Genomic DNA, 19,399 nt, shown 5'->3' with positions numbered 1-19,399 from the left:
CTTCTTTTATGGCGTTTATGAAAAACGCCATTATAGATTATTTAAACACCGTTCAATGCTTCGTCCCTTTCAAAACGTCTCTCCCTCAGTCTCACTCTCAGTCTCCCTCTCGTCTCACTTTCTAAACTTAGACTCTCTCCCTTTCGATTTGAAGCTCAAAACCCCCACTCTCACTAATTTGAAACGCTCGATTTCAACCAATCTTTCTCGCTCGATTTCAAACACTTTCTCTCACTCGATTTCAAACACTCTCGATCGATTTCAGATCTATCGATTTCAGAACCTGTCGCAGATTTGAAGCTCTCCGGATCTCGCTCAATCGGTCTCTTTTTTTTGTTGCAGAACTCAAATCTGTAAGTTTTTATTATATATGCATTTGTTTTGTATGAACTAAGATCTCTGATTTGTCATGGTTTTGAGTTCATTGTTTTGGATTCATTGTTTTGGATTTGGTGTATGTATCTCACCTCTCTCTCACGCACACACATCAAGCTATTAATGTTTCGTTTACATTTCTCACAATGGAAATAATAACAGTTTGATTTTTAATTTTTATTATTAGAGGGAGAAAAGACCTACATTAAGATAAAGGAAGACTACATATGAAATATTATTGAAATATTCAATAATAGTGAAATATTATTGAATATTTGATGTAACAAACAGAGTAAATTATTGAATATTATTGAAATATTCAATTTGATTTTTAATTTTTAGTTTGATGTAACAAGCAGAGTAAGTTATTGAAATATTCTTCTAGATATTTGAAGCCTATCTTTCCCTCCTTTAAATCTTTAGAAATTCATGGAAACTGGGTGGGGAAAGGTTCCTCTTGTTATATGCTTATCAGTACCCCTTAGTGCTAAGTGGAACAATTAACTATGACTGATCCTGATCCTGATCTGGCTGTTAAAACTGAAATGTGTGCCCTCTCTGCACCTGCTGTTGGTTGCTGCGCTTGGTTTTGGTAACTGCCAATTTGATAAGGATCCATCCATTCGAACCTTTTATCAATTTCTAACCATATATATGTATCTTCTAGCATGTAAAGTTGTAACTCTTGGCTTCTTGTTTGAGATTATGTATCAATTCAATCATTATTATGCATTAATACAGGCGTGTCTTGAATTAAGTGCTTATGAGTATTAATACAAATAGTCTTTTTTTTTTAACTTTCCTACTAAATATATTAAAAACCATCATAATCAGGGACTGAAAGAATATGGAGACGACGTGGCAGAGTTGTGCTTGAGGCATGTTATTTCTTGCCTCTGAGAATATGAAAATGAACTCTACCAATTGAAGGGTATAAAATTGACCTATACTTGCTTGTAACCCCCATCTCATATTCCCTAATACTTATTATTAAAATCATGGAGGCAAGACTTGTTTGTGCATCCATTGAGAATGAATTGGACTAACTCAAGGAATAATTAACCAAAGTAGGTATGTGGCATAACTATGTGCGAATAATTATGAAAAATGCTTGATCATGAAACTTTTCTTTGTGTTTAGAAGAACACAAGGCCCAGTGATTGAAAACAATGTGGCTTTATCAAAAACTATAAAATGTTGAGTGTTAGGTTCTCCCTCAAGAGTGTGCAAAAAGCCTTGTTCAATTGTTTATAGGTAATGTACTTGTATTAGTTAAAACCTAATAGGACTAGAATCTAGGTGTGCCCTCAATGCCCCAGAATAGAGCTCAGTAATTCTTCTGTAGGGAATATGGAATGATGCTTTTGCGCAAGTGGGTTTTAGAGACGCTTCATGCAGGGCTTGCAATATGTCTACTCTAGGCCGCCCCCTCTATAGTTTGCTTGAGCGGCCTGAGGTCATGCTCGTCCAACCTTGGCTGGCTGTCCTATTTTTCTCAAAATTTCAAAGCTAGAGGTCAGCACACTAACACCACTATTTTTCTCATACTAGTTTTAGTTTGGTCAATTTTGTGCATTTTGAAATTATGCATCCTAACACCACTAATGCAACATGCTTGTGTAAGTATACATATGTGCAAGTAACGGAGAGACGCTTGTAGTATCGATGCAACGGAGCTAGTCTACAAGTTGCAACACTCGTCAAAACTACCTAACCACGACATTTGTACTTTTGTCTTGGTTTGTGTTTGTTTAATCACTGACTAGTAACAAGCCACACATGTCATGATCATTACATCAAAAGTTTGCAGCACATTCGGTTCTCTTACATAATACCGCTTTAGACATCATGGTGGTAGAGACCTAGATATCCTAGCTTAACTTGGATTTAACTTAGAAAATGTTTTTCAAATTCGTAAGTTGTTTTTATTCTTGCTTGGGATGCTTTGAATAAATGTGGAGGTTTTTATTGTTTTTTATTCTTTATTCATCCCTTTTTTCCTTTTTTGCTTTTCCTGTTAGGCTATAGTTTGTTTGAACAATGAGTTAGTGGGCACTAAAAAGGTGAGAGAGCATATATGCTATCCATTTGTTTTAGTTTAGACCTGCCTGGAAAGAGAGAGTGGCCCTGTTGTCATCTACAAAGAATATAAAAGGATCATAATAGAAATGTCCTCATCATACTATCTCATCTTAAACAATAATGTTAACTACTCAAAAATGTATTTACAAAAAGGGTTAGTTTTCAAATTTGAACTAATTTGAGTGACCTATGAGCTCACTACAGGTCCATGATCCACAGTATTTAACACCATTAAATCTTTTCACAATAAATTTCATGGCAGTTAAATTTCATGTTACCTTAAAGCTAGATAAAGTTAGATTTTAACAATTGAGCAATTTGCACAAAAAAAATTTAAAAAATAAAAATTTGAGCAATGTATATATATGTGCTTGATTGATATTATAAAAAAAACAAAAAAGAGTTAACTTTTCCACCCAACTTTTTCAATAACCAAAAAAAAATATTTCTTATCATGTGGAAAGGAATAATCTTTTTTTATTATTAATATTTGGAAAGGAATAACCAAAAAAGATATTTGAAGCCTACCTTTCCCTCCTTATGTGTTTGGTTCTAATCTTGTCAAAGATCTGGCTGACATGTTTACTTAGTTTAAGGTTTGGTGCACCCACTTGAATAACTTAAGAGACTCCTGATACAACTTTTCATAAGCTTGCTCAAGCTCTTCATGATCACTCTCTGAGGATTCATCATCAGTGATATTCTCAACTGACATCTTCGGAGAATCTGTTTGTCCTTCAGCTTCGGAAGCCGCCATGAAAGCCAGAAATTGTTTATGACCCTCTTCACCGTGATCTTCATTGTCACTTTCATCTTTATCAGATTCTGATTCATCATCCCAAGTGATAGCGAGGGCTTTCTTCTTCCTCAAACGAGTAGGGCATTCTGAAGCAAAGTGGCCAAATCCTTGGCATTCATAGCATTGGAGTCTTTCAGAGTTCTCTTGTATCTTTCCTTTCTCCTTCTTGGCTATAGGATTAATTTTGAGTTTATCTTTGCCTTTAGATTTGTGAGAATGAGCAGATTCCAAAAGATTAGGATTCTTTTTCAAAAAAGATTTTTTAAATTGTTTAACAAAAGCAGCCATAATCTTGGAATCTATCTCGCAATCCTCATTAGAATCCTCTTCCACTTTATGAGCACTACTAAAAGCAATATCTTTTTGTTTCTGTTTGAAATTCCTGTGTGCCTCATAAGTTTGGAGATTTCCAACCAACTGATCCAGCTTGAGGTTGTCAACATCTTGAGCCTCCTCAATAGCCGTAACTTTTGGTTGGAACCGATCGGGCAAGGATCTCAAAATTTTTCCCACAATTTTGGATCCTGGAATTTTTTCACCTAAATTGAAGCTGGAATTTACAATGTCACTCAACTTCGCATAAAATTCATCAAAGGTCTCACTATCTTTCATTGAAAGGTTTTCAAAACTAGATGTGAGCCTTTGAAGTTTTGAACGTTTCATAGAAGGAGTGCCCTCATGAATAGTTTGTAAGATATCCCAAGCCTCTTTTGCGACTTCACAATTACAAATACGACTAAATTCTTCAGGTGTGACAGCGCAAAAGAGAGAATTGATAGCTTTACTATTCCAGCTACTATTTTGGTAATCATTTGTGTCCCACTTATCAATTGGTTTGGGGATTGTAACTCCATCAACGATAATTGTTGATTCAGTCCACCCATTCATGACGGATTGCCAAACTTTTTCATCAATAGATTTTAAAAAAGATCTCATCCGAGCTTTCCAAAAAGAATAATTGGATCCGTCAAGTAGGGGTGGTTGAACCATAGAATTTCCTTCACGAATTGTATCCATTATCACAAATCAAACAAGATCTCGTTCTAAAAGAATTTTTTTTTTTTTAAAAAAAAAAAAAATTAGAACGACCCGCTCTGATACCAATTGAAAAATCTAGAAATCCCCTAGATGTTGATTTGTGATTATGTATCAATTTTAAGCAGAATATAACAATCTCAATCAAACAATCAAGACAAAAAGACACAACGATTTAACGTGGAAAAAACCACAATTGGACACCTCCAACTGTGATCAAAAAACCACGGGCAACAGCCACAAGAACAATCCACTAAGAAGATTTAAAGGAATTACACAGGTATACTCTCAATTACCTAGCGAATCCACAACGCCTAATTGAACCAACCTCTATGTGCCTCTTCCAACCCCATCTTCACCATGGAATTGTCTTTCTGATGAGCCACTCCGGATTCCACCAAAGCTTCAGGCTCTAACTCTTCAGAATCCACAACTGAAGAACAACACTCTCTTTTGTAGAACAAAACACAACCTTTGATGTACTCTCTTTAGAACATGAGTTTGAATACTCAATCAAACATCAAAGAAAACTAGCAAAATCTCTCCAGATATAAACCTTAAGATCCAAAAATAAGATCTGGAAAAGTCCCATCCAATCTCCCTAGTGTTGGAGAAAACCAACTATTTATAGAAAACCAAAGCAATCCTAATTTCAGAAGAAAACCAGCTCTTTAATCAAATCTGGAAATCTGGATCGCGCGGTCCGCCCGAGCTCAACACAGCCCACTCGAGCGGACTGACCAAAAGCTGCGTGCGAACAAACTGAGATGCGCTTGAGCGTAGGAGAATCCGCTCGAGCGTAAAAACACACCCACCAGTATTTTTTCAGGCGACTGCAGAGATGCTGAGAGCTTCCAATCCCAGCTCGATCCCCGTCATAATCAGCGAAGTGGCAATCTTAAACGCTTTATCATCACAAACTTCTCTGAAAAGCATAATTCGGGTTGGATTCGCATCTAAACACTCATAACCTCACTGAAATAAAAAGTGCGAAAATAAATACATCTGAAAGGAGTTTTGTCAAACAGGGTTGCCAAGAATAAAAACCTGACAGTAATGTACTTAATTGAGGTTAAGAATAATTAAAATGAAATGATAATTTTGAACCTTGTTGATTTGGCAGTGACATTTGTAGTGTAAGACGAAGTCAGATGGATAAAAGTTGGATAAATCAGCATAGGTTGCATCCAGAATATATAGAAGGGGTTAAGGAATTTGTTAAACTTGCATGCCAAAATAATCCTCTATCAAATGAAGTCACATGTCTATGTAAACGGTGTCGGAATGTCAAACTAGTAAAGAAAGACCTTTTGGGGGAACATTTAATGCTCAATGGGTTTCTTCCAAGCTACACTAGATGGATTTTTCACGGGGAAGATTTACCGGCGTCTGTGCCATTGAATGAGAATGTCAGTGATTCGAATGATGGCGATGAAGTCAATGAAATGATATATGAGGGGTTCGGACTTCCTCCACCAAGCTTGGTTCATCTTGCTAGTAATGAGACAGGAAGTTCTAATATCGAACTAGGCCCGGATAAGAAAACTGAAAGATTTTTCAGTTTATTGAAGGAGGCCGAAAGAGAGTTGTATCCAGAGTGTCACAAGTTTTCAACGCTGTCATTTGTTGTTCGATTATTGCATATCAAGTGCCTTAGTGGATGGAGCGACAAGTCTTTCACGATGTTGCTTAAACTTTTGAAGGATGCATTCCCAAAAGGTGAAACTTTGCCAAAGTCGTTCTATGCAACGAGGGCACTCCTTAGGGAATTGGGCCTCGATTATCACAAGGTACATGCATGCCCAAGAGATTGCTCACTGTATTGGAAGGAGACAGCTAGTAGGGATGATTGCATAGTGTGTCAGACGCCTAGATACAAACAGTTTGAGGGTGAGAAGAATGATTATAAAAAGAAGCAACAAAGAATTCCCCAGAAGATTGTGAGATACTTTCCTTTGATTCCAAGGCTTCAAAGATTGTTCATGTCATCCAAAACTGCTTCATTAATGAGATGGCATGTAGAGGGCCGAATTGATGATGGCAAAATGAGACATCCTGCTGACTCTCCTGTCTGGAAAAATTTTGATACTTTGTATCCCAAGTTTGCGAGTGAGCCTCGCAATGTCAGACTAGGTTTAGCAGCGGATGGATTTAATCCATTCAAGGCAATGAATGTTGCTCACAGCAGTTGGCTAGTTATTGTAATGCCTTATAATTTGCCACCGTGGTTGTGCATGAAACAACCTCATATGATGATGATATTGCTCATTGATGGTCCTTCTTCACCTGGCAATAACATTGATGTCTACTTGCGCTTGTTAGTGGATGAACTGATTGAATTGTGGGAAAATGATGCTCAGACGTACGATGCAGAAACTAATCAAATGTTCCAATTGCACGCGGTCTTACTATGGACAATAAATGATTTTCCTGCATATGCAAATTTGTCTAGATGGAGCACGAAAGGTGCTTTAGCTTGTCCTTGTTGTAACATACGTACTCGACATCGGTATTTGAAGAATGGAAGGAAAATTTGTTACATGGGGCATCGCCGCTGGTTGAATGCGAGTCACAAATTTCGAAAAGATGGTGCGTCTTTTGATGGAACTTCTGAATTTGAACCATGTCCAACTCAGTTATCGGGGGCTAATGTGTTACGATAGCTAGGGCCTAAGCATCAACCAAGTAACAGACAAAAAAGAACTAGGAAAGGAAAGGAAAAAGAGGACAATGAGGAGGATCATAATTGGAGGAAGAGGAGTATTTTCTTTGAGCTTCCATATTGGGAGCATAATTTGATTCGCCACAATCTTGATGTAATGCACATTGAGAAGAACGTGTGTGATAATGTATTGTGGACGATATTAAATGTTGATGGGAAAGGAAAGGATAATTTAAATGCTCGTCGAGACTTGCAAGATATGGGAATTCGAAAGGCATTACATCCTAAAAAAGGGGTTGGGAACAGGTATTATTTGCCGCCTGCATGTTTTGCTATGAACAATTGAGACAGAGGTTTGTTTTGTACACTCCTGAAGAATATCAAAGTTCCAGATGGGTGTGCATCCAATATTTCTCGTCGTGTTAACCTCAAACAACATAGCATATCTGGACTAAAAAGTCATGACAACCATATATTGACGCAATAATACTTCCAATAGCAGTGAGAAATTTGTTACCGAAGAAAGTTGTTGAACCATTGATTGAGTTAAGCAATTTCTTCAAGCAGTTGTGCTCCAAAACTCTAGAGCCAGATGGGTTAGATCGTCTTCAATCCCAAATTGCTCTTACACTTTGCCATCTTGAGAGAATTTTTCCTCCATCATTTTTCGATATAATGGAGCACTTGCCTATTCACCTAGCAGAGGAGGCCAAGATTGTCGGTCCAGTGCAATATCGCTGGATGTACTTTATAGAAAGGTGTGCAATTCTACTCCAATTTACAGTTGTATTCATTTATTTGTTTATAATTGAAAGTCGTGTGCATTTGTTTGTTTATAGGTATCTTATGACACCTAAGTCATATATGCGTAATCGAAGTCATCCAGAAGGTTCAATTGCAGAAGGATACTTAGTTGAAGAGTGTATGACCTTTTGCTCAAGGTACTTGGATGATGTCGAGTAAAAATTGAATCGACCAATAAGAAATTACGATGTTAGCGACAATCCTGGGATATTATTGGGCCATGCTTTAGGAAAAGGAAAAGGGTTTGCGCTTGATAACACATCATGGGCACAAGCTCATCGGTATGTGTTATTTAACACTGCTGCGGTTGTCCCATATCGAGAGTAAGATACAATCTTTGTTCCAAAATTTTATTGATACCATTAATAAGTATCTTGCATTTTATAAGTACTTTAAATGTATAGGGAACATCGTGATTTTATTAAGCAGTCACATCGTCATCTCAAAGATTTTGATGTGGATCGCCGTCACAATGATGAGTTTCCCAGATGGTTTAATTCTCATGTAAGTACTAATAACTTACATGTTTCTAATTTTCAATTCTCATGTTTTCAATTTTTAATTCTCTGTTAGTTGGTGTTTAATTTTGTTGACTTTTTAAAAATAGGTTGAAGAGCTTCTAGCTATTGAAAATGTTGTGTTGTCAGATGAGATTAAAACTTTGGCATTGGGACCTAGTAAAAAGGCCACGAGATTCAGTGGGTATATAATTACTGGTACTTGGTATCATACGAGGAGTCGTAAGTGGAGAAGAAAAACTCAAAATAGTGGGGTTATGGTGAAAGCAAAGACTTGTAGCTATGCAAGTACCAGAGACATGAATCCCGTGGAAGGTGAAGTAGCATACTATGGATATGTGACAGATATTATTGAATTGTATTACTCATACGACCGTAGATATGTGCTATTCATGTGCGACTGGATTAACAACAACAAAGGACTGAAGCAGGATGGGTTTGGTTTCACACTTGTTAATTTCAATCATTTGTTATATACAAAGAAACAAAATAGCGACGAGCCATTCATCCTAGCATCTCAGGCACAACAAGTTTTCTATGTTAATGATCCTGTTGGAGCTGATTGGGATGTTGTAGTCAAGATGAAACCTAGAGACTTGTATGAGGTGTGTGGAGAACAACCAATTAATGATGGAGAACATCACAATGAAGTGGAAGGATTTGGCGACCAAGAGTTAGATGCAACTTTGTTTGCTTGTGAAGAGGACATAAATTGGGTTAGACAAGGTGAAGTTGGAACAACTATTGATGAAACTATTGGACCTCTTGGGATATCGACACAGATACAATCTGAAGATGATGAAGAAATGATATGATATTGTAATTTTGTTTCATATTCATTGTTACATTTGTGCTTTTAGCATGGATATTCATGTTAATGAAACCTTTGCTTTTAAAATGAATCATTTGTTTTCTTTTCAACGTGATTGTCCTTGAGACATCCTTTTATGTCCTTGCGAATGATCATACTTGTTATATTAAGATTGTGTTTAAAATTTAAATTTCTAGAGAAATTTTTTTACTATTTTGGAAAATCTTAATGTAGTACATTCTTTTGTGCCAAAAATGGTGTTGAACTGGTTAACATTACAATATCATATTCTGTTAGATATTAAAATTCTATTGTTTTTGTATTCACTATCGTATCTATTGTACTTTGTATTCATTGCTAACCCATAAAATTCTACACGTATGCTTGTGGTCTTCTGTAAACTAGCATGACAGATCGACGATGCTCTAGGCAGAGGCAACATTCAGCCTCTGCAAATTCTGAGAGTTCTTATAGTGGGAGTGCAGATGAGAGTTCAGACGAGAGTACACGCATCATACCTGATCCACCCATGTCATGGTATCCTCCAAGTAGCTTGCCTAGCACATCATTGAGTACTGGTTCAACACATGACACTACTGCTGGTATGAATTATTTTATTCAATTGAATTACTCCATTAGATTTCTTTGTTAATGTTCTTTTTTCTTTTGATGTTTTACATTTCTTTTTTTTAAACTACTGCTGGTATGGTTTTATTTCATTTAGCATAGTTTATTTTTGCATTTCATTATTCCTTTCTCTACAGATGTAAGGATGAAGGAACTTGGGTTTGGGATGGTGGTTAGTATATGTTAGCAAAATCAGATGGAATTGGAGTCCAATTGATCACTTAATGTTTGTATGGCATTGACTGATTCTTTTTGCATTCTTTGTACTAATAATTTTTTAGTTTCTAAAAATTATTTGATGCTCTTTTTGGAAGGGAAATTTTTAGTATCTGCGTAGAAGATGATTTTCTCTTACTGGGAGGAGGATCTTGGTCAGTCCATGTAACATTAAGAGCACGTGGTCAATGCACTTGTTTGGGGCTATAGTTGACGGAGCAAATGGGAGTTGGGTATTGTGTTAGCATGAATTCTGTGTGCTGTATATAACTACATGTATTTGTTGTGTTCATAGGTGTATGTAGGAGATAGAAGCCAAATGTTTGCATATTAGAATCTTCAGTGCTGATAATACATCCTCCCCCTATTTTTTTCCTTTTCTATTTTTATTCCCATATATTGAGAGTAACCGAATGTACATTATTCTTTCAAGATGCCGATGAGTCAATTTTTATCATTCTGCATGGTAGTGATTGGAACCCAAGTGGTGGCATTTTACATATTGTGCCTAATGAGTTGAACCAAGTGGTTGACGGGTATACACCCTTGGCTTCTCGTTTGGGTGTTTTAGCTCGAGATGGGAACCTTATGCCCCTCACTTATAGAACTCGGAGCCATGTACCGAAGGAAAACAAAGAGAGAATTTGGAGAGAAGTAAAGGTAAAAGAATTATTGCATTTTACATATCAATTTTAACTGAATGTTAACTCCTTTTACATATTGATATTGTGGTAGACACTCAATTTGTTGTTTTTCAATCCTGTGATCTTGAAAACAACTTGTAAGCCTATGATCTTGATTCTTGTCATTTAAATGTCTACAAGCCTGTGATCTTGAAAACAACTTTTGAAATATAGAGTTTCAGTCTTCAGTCATCTGGCATGGCACAATATATAGTCACAAAGTTGCCAATTGTTTGCAGGTCAATACAAATGCCGATGAGTCAATGAAGAAATTTGTTTTGGCATCTGTTGGAAAAAAATGGAGAGAGTGGAAGGCCAGAGTTAAACAAATGGGGTATACGCCATTCGACAACGATGCTGATTGGTTAACTCATCGACCCGAAAGAGTACATGAGCATCAATGGCGAAGCTTAGTCTATTATTGGGGCACTCGGAAGGCACAAGTATCATTTAAATTGTTTATTGATCTCTATCGTAATCTCATAAGATGAGTTTGTTAAATTGATAAATTATCTTGTGTTTGTGTTCATATGTAACAGAAAAAAAGTACAAAAAACAAAGAAATTCGGAAGAAGAAGACATTAAATCGCATAACTGGCAGAAAACCATTCTCAGTTGTTTGAGTAGAGGTATATAGTTTCTTTATATTTCAAATTGAAATTGTATATTTTGATTTTGTTACTTAATTTTAAGTGTAATTGTAGGAAACTAATAAGAAAAATGGAGTTCCTGCAACTCGCTTAGAGGTGTGGATGGCTGGGTACTCAAAGGATAACAAACCAAGTAATGATAAAGTTGCTGAGGTCATGGTATGTAGCACCATAATTATAATAATGCATTTTGCAGAACATTGATAGCTATGATTAGTTTGAGAAATCATTTCAAGTGCTCACTCTAGAGACTAAGTGGAGCTATGATTATGATATCAACCCAAGTAATTTTGAACTCTTATTGAATTAAAGACATAAATCTACTACTAACATATATATAAGGTAGTTGGTAATTATTTTTGGTTGGTGTATTTATTGATGAGGATGATAATTTGTGCTTTGCAATTGTTTAAATTTTACTGGTAGTTTGTTTGGTTTTAATCAGTAAATCACAAGTAACAATCCACTTACTCCAAACCAATTGGGAAAATATCACAATTCTGTAGAAGACTATATATACCTTTCCACATAGGCACACAAGTGTGAGTTGAATCATAGAGACTATGAACAGATTTGATGTAGAAACTACCTGATGAATAAAGTAGAAATCTAAACTTGAAGAGAGACAAAGTAGATAGTTAAATTTGATAGAGAGTTACCTTTAACAGTGCCTGCAAATTGGAAGTGAGAATTAACTAATTATGTCTTGCTCGTAGGCTGAATTTTATTGGTGGCTAATTACTAATTAACAATTGTAGACACAAATGAAGGATCTTGGGGCGCAATCCAATGCTACAGATGAAGAAATTATCACACAGGTTCTAGGGCCTGAGCGACCTGGTCGTGTTCGAACATATGGATTGGGTCCTTCTCCGACAGATGTCTTTGGAGGCGGATATAGGCAATCGCAAGAACAAACTCGTATCATCCAAATGCAAGTCCAAGAGCAACTTAACCAATATAAAGCACAAATGGAGATGCAAATGAAAGAGATGATGGATGCTATGCTTAATCAACATAAAGTACAAATGGAGATGCAAGGCACAATCCAAGCTCAACAAGCACGAATAGAGCAATTGGAGTCTCAACAGGCCATGGGTGGGCTTGTTGCACCATCTGCTACACATGTGCATTCACAACAACAATCCCATGCATACACCTCATCGTTTAATTGCCATCGTTCATCCGAGGAAGTGAGTAAATAGTTAATTATGAAATTTTCATATGACATTTTATTCATGTTATTTGTTCTTACCAAATGCAGGTTCACATATCAAAGAAAGAAAAGAAGAAGAAGAAGAAGTAGATATGACAAACTCAGGTTCATTCTAAACCATTCTAGTTGGATTGCTTTCTTCTTCTCACTTATTTGTTGAATTTGAAAATATAAAGCATTGGAGAAGAGGGGAATTTTTAAAAGATTTTGATGAAAGGATTGGAGTAGTTTATATCAAATCTAGTTTTTTACTCAAATTTTGAATAAATTTTGATGAAAAATTGGTGAAGGGTTTTAGATGCTCTAACAGAAGTTCTATTTACAGAGGCACTTGCTGGATATGATGTCTTTTATTGATCCACTTCCCCCATTCAAAATGAAGCAGTGGCAAGTGATTGTTCTTTTGTTTTTTGATGCTCTCTCTGTTTCAAGAATTCCAGCACTTACTCCACATATGACAAGTCGCAGGACATTGCTTCATAAGGTGAGGTTACTACAACATTAAATTTGATTTAATTTTTTGTGAACATTTAGTATATACATATGTTCATGCACACCTCCATGGATCTTGGAATTTCATTTGGAATCCTAATGTGGAGCAAGCCAAGTCCTTCATGGAGATATAGCTTAATTCTGTGATAATGTTTTAGGCACATGTTGACCATTATATTATTGTTGGTGCATTTAGATTGAGAAATGCCTTGTTTCTGGGTTACTTCGGATCTGTTATTATCTTGATTGTACAATTGGATCACAATGACTGCTGTATTGGCGAGTCTACTATTAGAAGTTAGAGACTCACTGTGCCCTAAACTATTTTTTTTTTATAAGTGGTTAATAAAGATTAATGCTTATTCATTGTCTACCAGTTGTTTCAGGACCTTTTAGTTTTACTCTTTGGAAAAGGTAAATATTTATGCTATGGAGTTATTGTCTTATTTCCTAATCCTGATAATGTTTGTTGGGCTGAATGTTAAAGTCAAGTTCACATGTGTATCTAATATTAGTTCATTTCATGTTATAATAATCCTAATCATGTTTGTTGGGCTGAATGTTAAAGTCAAGTTCACACGTGTATCTGATATTTGTTCATTTCATGTCATAATAATCATAAGTTGCTATATGAATTGGAATACCAGTTGAGTGATTGATGCATTCTCAAGGTTACAACTTGTTACCTTTTCATATTGTTAGGCTTGACAAAAGCTTTAATTAAATGTAACAAATTGACAGATTTATCCTGGAACCATAGTTGCCTCCCACTTCCGTTTATACCATTTATCCACTGTGAAGAAAGGAAGTAATCTCCTGTTGTTTTGCTGTCCCAAATGTACCTCTGCTTGCTATTAGACAATGATGAAAATTTAGGCATGCAATCATTTTGTTGCTCATAATGCTCTAAGATTTTTCTTTTCTTTCTTCTTCTTTTTATTTATTTTTTTTAATGGTGGATAAATTGTCTAAGATGGTTGAATATCTATCATCCTGTCTCCTGGTTAACTTTTGGCAATGGCTGTTATGAAGTAGTGGTATGCATGTCACTGAGGTTTTCTTTTGAAGGCGGCATACTGTCTGAATGTTTATCGTGGAACTGTAGACACTGGCTGCGGACTATAGTGTATTTTTATATAAGTACTTTAAGGTCCTACTCTGATTGATTTTGTATATCTAGTCTCGGTATTAGTTATGGTGATTTAGTATCAGACCTTCCTTTACCCTTTTTTGTCCACAAGCCAACATATGTTTCTGTAACTTGATCTACTATTTGGTTTAGGAAAACTTATAACTTGTCTTGACTGTTTAATTTTGGGACTTATTCTCTGTTGTAAATGATGTTTTTCTGAGGTAATTCAGGACAATCAATCAAGCTTATGTTAGGTTCATATGCCCCTTTGATTCGGCCTTGATTGCTGGAGCAAAAGCCGTTCTGTTTCTAGAATTTTGGATGGTCCAAATCACCGGCCACCTTTATCAGCTTTGGATACATTGTTCGGATTCTTTTGCTGTAAATTGCTCAGGCATGACTACGCAACAAGATCATCGCTCTCTCAACCCTGGATTTATCCACACACACGGCCTTTTTGTGATTTTGCATGGGTCTCAAAAATGATAAATATAGTGTGCACAATATCATTTTTCAATGCTAGCAGTGTATATGATCTATTGTTATATCAATTGAAATTTAAATCTTTTCAGTGTTCTTGGGAACTGTTATAAGATTTCCCTATTCCTTGTGGGCTTGATTGGCTTCATTGTGACCTTTAAACAGAATGAGCTTATGAAGGCATTGCTTTGTTTGAGTGATATCTTTCTGTTACAAACCATGAATCAGCCACACTGAACTGACAGAAAAGTTGGTCATTTATGGTTCATTATGCTTCAATGCATTTGAAAATTTTTATTTGAATGTGAAGGCTGTTTGGTAAAGTTTAGGCTTTCAATTTCTTGTTTATGTTTACAAAAAAATTTAATACTACCATTTAAACATGTTTGGTAAACTTTTTTGTTTATAAATTATTTTAATTCTCTACTACTCCACTTTGATACCTAGGCTTGTTTTAATCCCATAATTTTTGTGTGAATTGGAATGCAGCTGCTTGATGTAGTGGTGGGTTTATAATTTGTTATCAAAATGTCTATCTGTGTTCAGGAATTGGTCTTTGGACCTCTAGTTCTTACCACCCAACCCAAAAAAAGAAAAAAAAAAAAAAAGTGGCGTTTTTTTCAAAAAACGCCACTAAATGACATCATTATGACGTCACACGTTAATTTGGGACGAAGGGTGAGACGGTCGTCAAAGATTTTGTGGCGTTTTAAGAAACGCCGTCTAATATTTTGAGCGACGTTTTTTAAACGTTGGGTAGCTATTGCGGCGGCCGTATCAGCGGCGAAAATTTTACATGTCGCTATAAGATATTACGGCGTTTTTAAGGCTTTTCGCGGCGTTTTTAAAACGCCGCTAAAAAACAAATTTCCTGTAGTGTGTGTATATATATATATATGTTTTGAGATATAAAAAAAATTTTAAAAATTAAAAATTAAAAATCCTTCACCATTAACCTAGTTCTAATCTTGGAGACACATACGTTTGAATTTGTAATCTATATTATTATATATTATAGTAAAACGACTTTTCTTGAGAAATTTTTTGAGAGTTTCAAACTGAATTTTTGAATTAAAAAATAAATTTAAAAAAATTGTATTGGCTAACACATTAATGTAATAATTATAAAAATAGTAATTACTTAATGATTTATGTTTGTTAAAAGGAAAGTTAAAAGTAAATATTTCATGATTTGTCTATTCTCTCTTAAAAAAATTCAAAATGAGAGATTAAAATTCATTATTCTTTCTTCTTTTCTCCAATCTACCCTCTCTATACAAACCCTAGCTATTACACAATGACGAACAATTTCTTCACATAAAACTTGCTTATCGTGTAAAATATTATTTCATCCAATAGATTATCGCAATACTTTTAAACTCTTTTACCAGAGATATTAAATGTTAGCCAATATTTATTATTTTCTAATTGATTATGTTCCAATTTTTTCTTCAAAATTCATTGCTAAGTGTGGTATAGTCAAAGAGGAGGTGATAGTTGTAGGGTCCAGGGGGAGGGCGGCATCGACAAATCTAAAATGTAGATCGGTTCTAAAATCATTTATCATTTGATAAATTTTAATTAGTAAGGTATGTTGTCTACTAGAACATTTTCTATTTGCTAAAGTACTCTATTAAAAAAGTACTCTATTAATAGAGCATTTTCTATTAGTAATGTTTTGCGTTGTTTCTACTTTTTTTTTTTTTTAGAGAAATATGATGGAGGATTTGTGATGATTAAATATGTACAGAAGATAGCTTCGTGTTCAGATTTAAGGGTGAAAAAAATGTCTATATTTTTTTTTTTAACAATAAGCATTTTAATTGTTCTTCTTGTAACATGCACCTTTTTTTTTTTTTTTTTTTTTTTTTGAGTTTCCAACCACGTTCATAGATACTTTTAAATGCCTTAAATTTATCTATTAGCAGCAAGTTATACATGAGAGGCAAAAAGTACTCTAAGAGATTTTGAAAATCAATCATGATTAAAGTTTACGTATAGCCAAATTATACAAAATTAATAAGCCAAAGTAATTTTTTTTATATTTAGGAAACATTTTTTAAAAATAATTTAGTTTTGCATGTGTTGAATATTGTTCATATTCGGCGTGATTTATTCAATTATACATATTTAATAATTTGTGTTAGAGTATTTGGTGTAACATATATTTTATAAGGCAAAATTATTTTAAACAAATTAAAAACTAAGAGAAGAATGTTTTTTACTTTTTACTTTTTAAGATACTTTTTAAAAATAAAAATTACACCATTAAATGTTCCATGTCTTGCAATGATTGTCCACAATTAGATTTATATAAATTTAAGTTTACATTTTAAAATCTCTAAAGTGTCACTTTAGATATGATAATTGTTATTCTATTTTTTTCCCTTGAAATGTAATGCCATAATTTCAATGTAATATTATTTGAAAATAATTCTTTTTTTTTAATTGTAAATAATTCTTAATTTGAAAAGGAAGCCTACGACTAAATCTTTCCATGATAATCTTTCCAAAATTTAAAACACAATTTTAAAAATCTTTTCCTATTAGTCTTTGGAAGAAATATAATTAAAGGAAATTTATAAAGTCATTATTAATGAATTAATTTAAAATTAATTTTTATTTTAAAATTGACTTTTGTAGGTATAGGGTTCCATTTCCAAATTAAAAATTACTTCTAAATAACACAAAAAATAATTATATTCAAATAATATTACATTCCAATTATGGCACTACAAGAAAATACATTTTTGCCAACCATTTTTGGCTACTAAAAACAATTTAGTCGCCAAAAGTTACGGAATTGGCTACCAAAAATAATATTAGTCGGCAAAAGTCAACTTTTTAGCTACTAATTTTTTTTAGTAGGGGAATGTTGATTATTGGCGACTAAAAAAAATTTAGTAGCAAAAAATATTACAATTGGCGACTAAAAATATTTTTTAGTAGCTAAACATATCACAATTGGCGACTAAAAGAAATTTTAGTAGCTGTAGAGGTACATTTAGCTACTAAATTGTTTGGTATGAAAATTAAAATTTTAATTTTTAATCTTTGGCGACCAATTTTGGTCGCCAAACATATATTGTCAGCGACAAAATTCCTTTTAGTCGCTGTAGACCCACTTTTGGCTACTAAATCGTTTGGTAGCCGAATGAAAATAAAAAAATTAATTTTTAATCTTTGGCGACCAAATCATATTTTAGTTGCCAAAGATGACCTATATATATATATATATATATTTTGTACCAAACCAAACCCTAAAATAAACAGCACCTCTCCCTCTCTCTCTCTCTCTCTCTCTCTCTCTCTCTCTCTATTTTCAGCGTTGCTCCTCTCCCCTCCCTCTCTCACTGTCGCTCTTCCTCGCCTTCGCCGGAAACTGGAGCACCTCCTCCTTCTCCTCCTCCGCTATCGCCATCGTCATCATGAGTACCGCCGCTCTTTTCACGCCGCCTCCTCCTCCGCCAATCTTCATAGATCCACCGCTACCGCCACGAGATCCATAGGCTTCATTGCTGAGATGAACTCTGCTCCATTGATGCTCCATCTCGCGTATGCTTCTCTCTCTCTCTGTCTCTCTCTCTCTCTACATATATATATATATATATATATAGGAATTGGGTTAAAATTTTATATTAAACTTGTTTGGCTGTAAAATTGAAACAACTTGAAATCTACAATTTTTATTTTCTTGATGAAATTGGTCTTTCATATAAGCAACTGCAGATGAATTTATTTATTTATTATTTATTTTTACTTTTTTTCTTTTTTTTTTTGTGCTATTCATTTAAGGATGCCATGAACTATTTAGAAGCCCTTTTGGATCATTGGTGTTTCACTATTTTGAAGCCCTTTTGGATCTATTTTTTTTCCTCCCTTCTTGATATTAATTTCAGAAATTAGACAATATCTACTTTGCTGGTTTTGCCACTACTAATTTTTCTTCCCTGATTTTTTAGCCTCCTTATGCTTGCAAAAGTTTCATAGCAAACATGTTACTAGAGCACACATTAGACTCTGTATCACATGATAGTAGCATCTCAGCTAGCTTATCTAATTTTTCCCTAGTACGTCCTGCATTCAATCTCCCAAAAGCATTGTTTCTTATCTATGGTTCTAAGCTTTGCCACATATTAATTTCAACTGATAATGTTTCCATAATTAATGCACTTCTAGGCATGCTTATCTTGATGCCGTCTTACAGAAATTTTTAATAACATAATAAAAACAATAGAAAATTTTTAATGCTTTCCAAGAAGAAATTACATTGTTTCGTGGGGGATTTGAACATTCTTAATGCAGTTATAATAGAGTTTAACCCAATTGAAATTTTTATTTTTATATGCTTGCAAAATTGGCTCTAGATTCTTCCATGATCAACCACATCCTTTTATTAAGTGCTTCCCCCTTTCTTCCCCTGAAAATTTTCCCTCTTTATAATTTAAAAAGTGTGTGGTACTCACTTTTTGTTTATTCAACAGACATCTGACACATCCATGTCCTTCGAGAAAGTAGTATTCTATAAGTTGATTTTTATTTTTTGTTTTTTGATTTCTTCTTCTGATGAATCTGTAAAATTTCCTGGAAGTGGCAACTGATGAATCTGTTGATTTTTATCTTTTGCTGTCTCAAATATACAATGAACAAATCGGAGATCTTGTATTAATTAAGGTAGCAAATAACAAGGCATTCAAGTTTTGTTCTTTTTGCATGAGCATGTTTCTTGTTGTTTATTGAATTAGTGCTACAGATTGCTACTTGTTGATACTTCATGGATTTTCTTTTATGCTTGTTAACTTTTATTTCTGGCTCAG

At 34.5% G+C, this 19,399-nt stretch overlaps 1 protein-coding gene and 1 long non-coding RNA gene across 2 annotated transcripts; both read left to right on the top strand.

Moving 5' to 3' along the window:
• Nucleotides 1-881: 881 nt before the first annotated feature.
• LOC145799458 (uncharacterized) lies at nucleotides 882-6,954 on the top strand. Its single transcript, XM_082889049.1, has 2 exons — nucleotides 882-967; nucleotides 5,415-6,954. The coding sequence occupies exons 1-2, from the start codon at nucleotides 882-884 to the stop codon at nucleotides 6,952-6,954; spliced, it is 1,626 nt and encodes a 541-aa protein (XP_082745175.1).
• A 3,442-nt stretch (nucleotides 6,955-10,396) lies between these two features.
• On the top strand, nucleotides 10,397-11,242 carry LOC145799101 (uncharacterized). Its single transcript, XR_014341107.1, has 3 exons — nucleotides 10,397-10,589; nucleotides 10,852-11,055; nucleotides 11,152-11,242. It is a non-coding gene; the product is annotated as an uncharacterized LOC145799101 (long non-coding RNA).
• The last annotated feature ends 8,157 nt before the right edge of the window (nucleotides 11,243-19,399 follow it).

Source organism: Camellia sinensis, chromosome 9 (assembly GCF_055761805.1).
Source record: "Camellia sinensis isolate YWXY chromosome 9, ASM5576180v1, whole genome shotgun sequence".
In the NCBI taxonomy this organism is placed as follows: domain Eukaryota; kingdom Viridiplantae; phylum Streptophyta; class Magnoliopsida; order Ericales; family Theaceae; genus Camellia; species Camellia sinensis.
The sequence above is the reverse complement of the archived record's forward strand: the minus strand, read 5'-3'. Positions and strand labels throughout refer to the sequence as shown.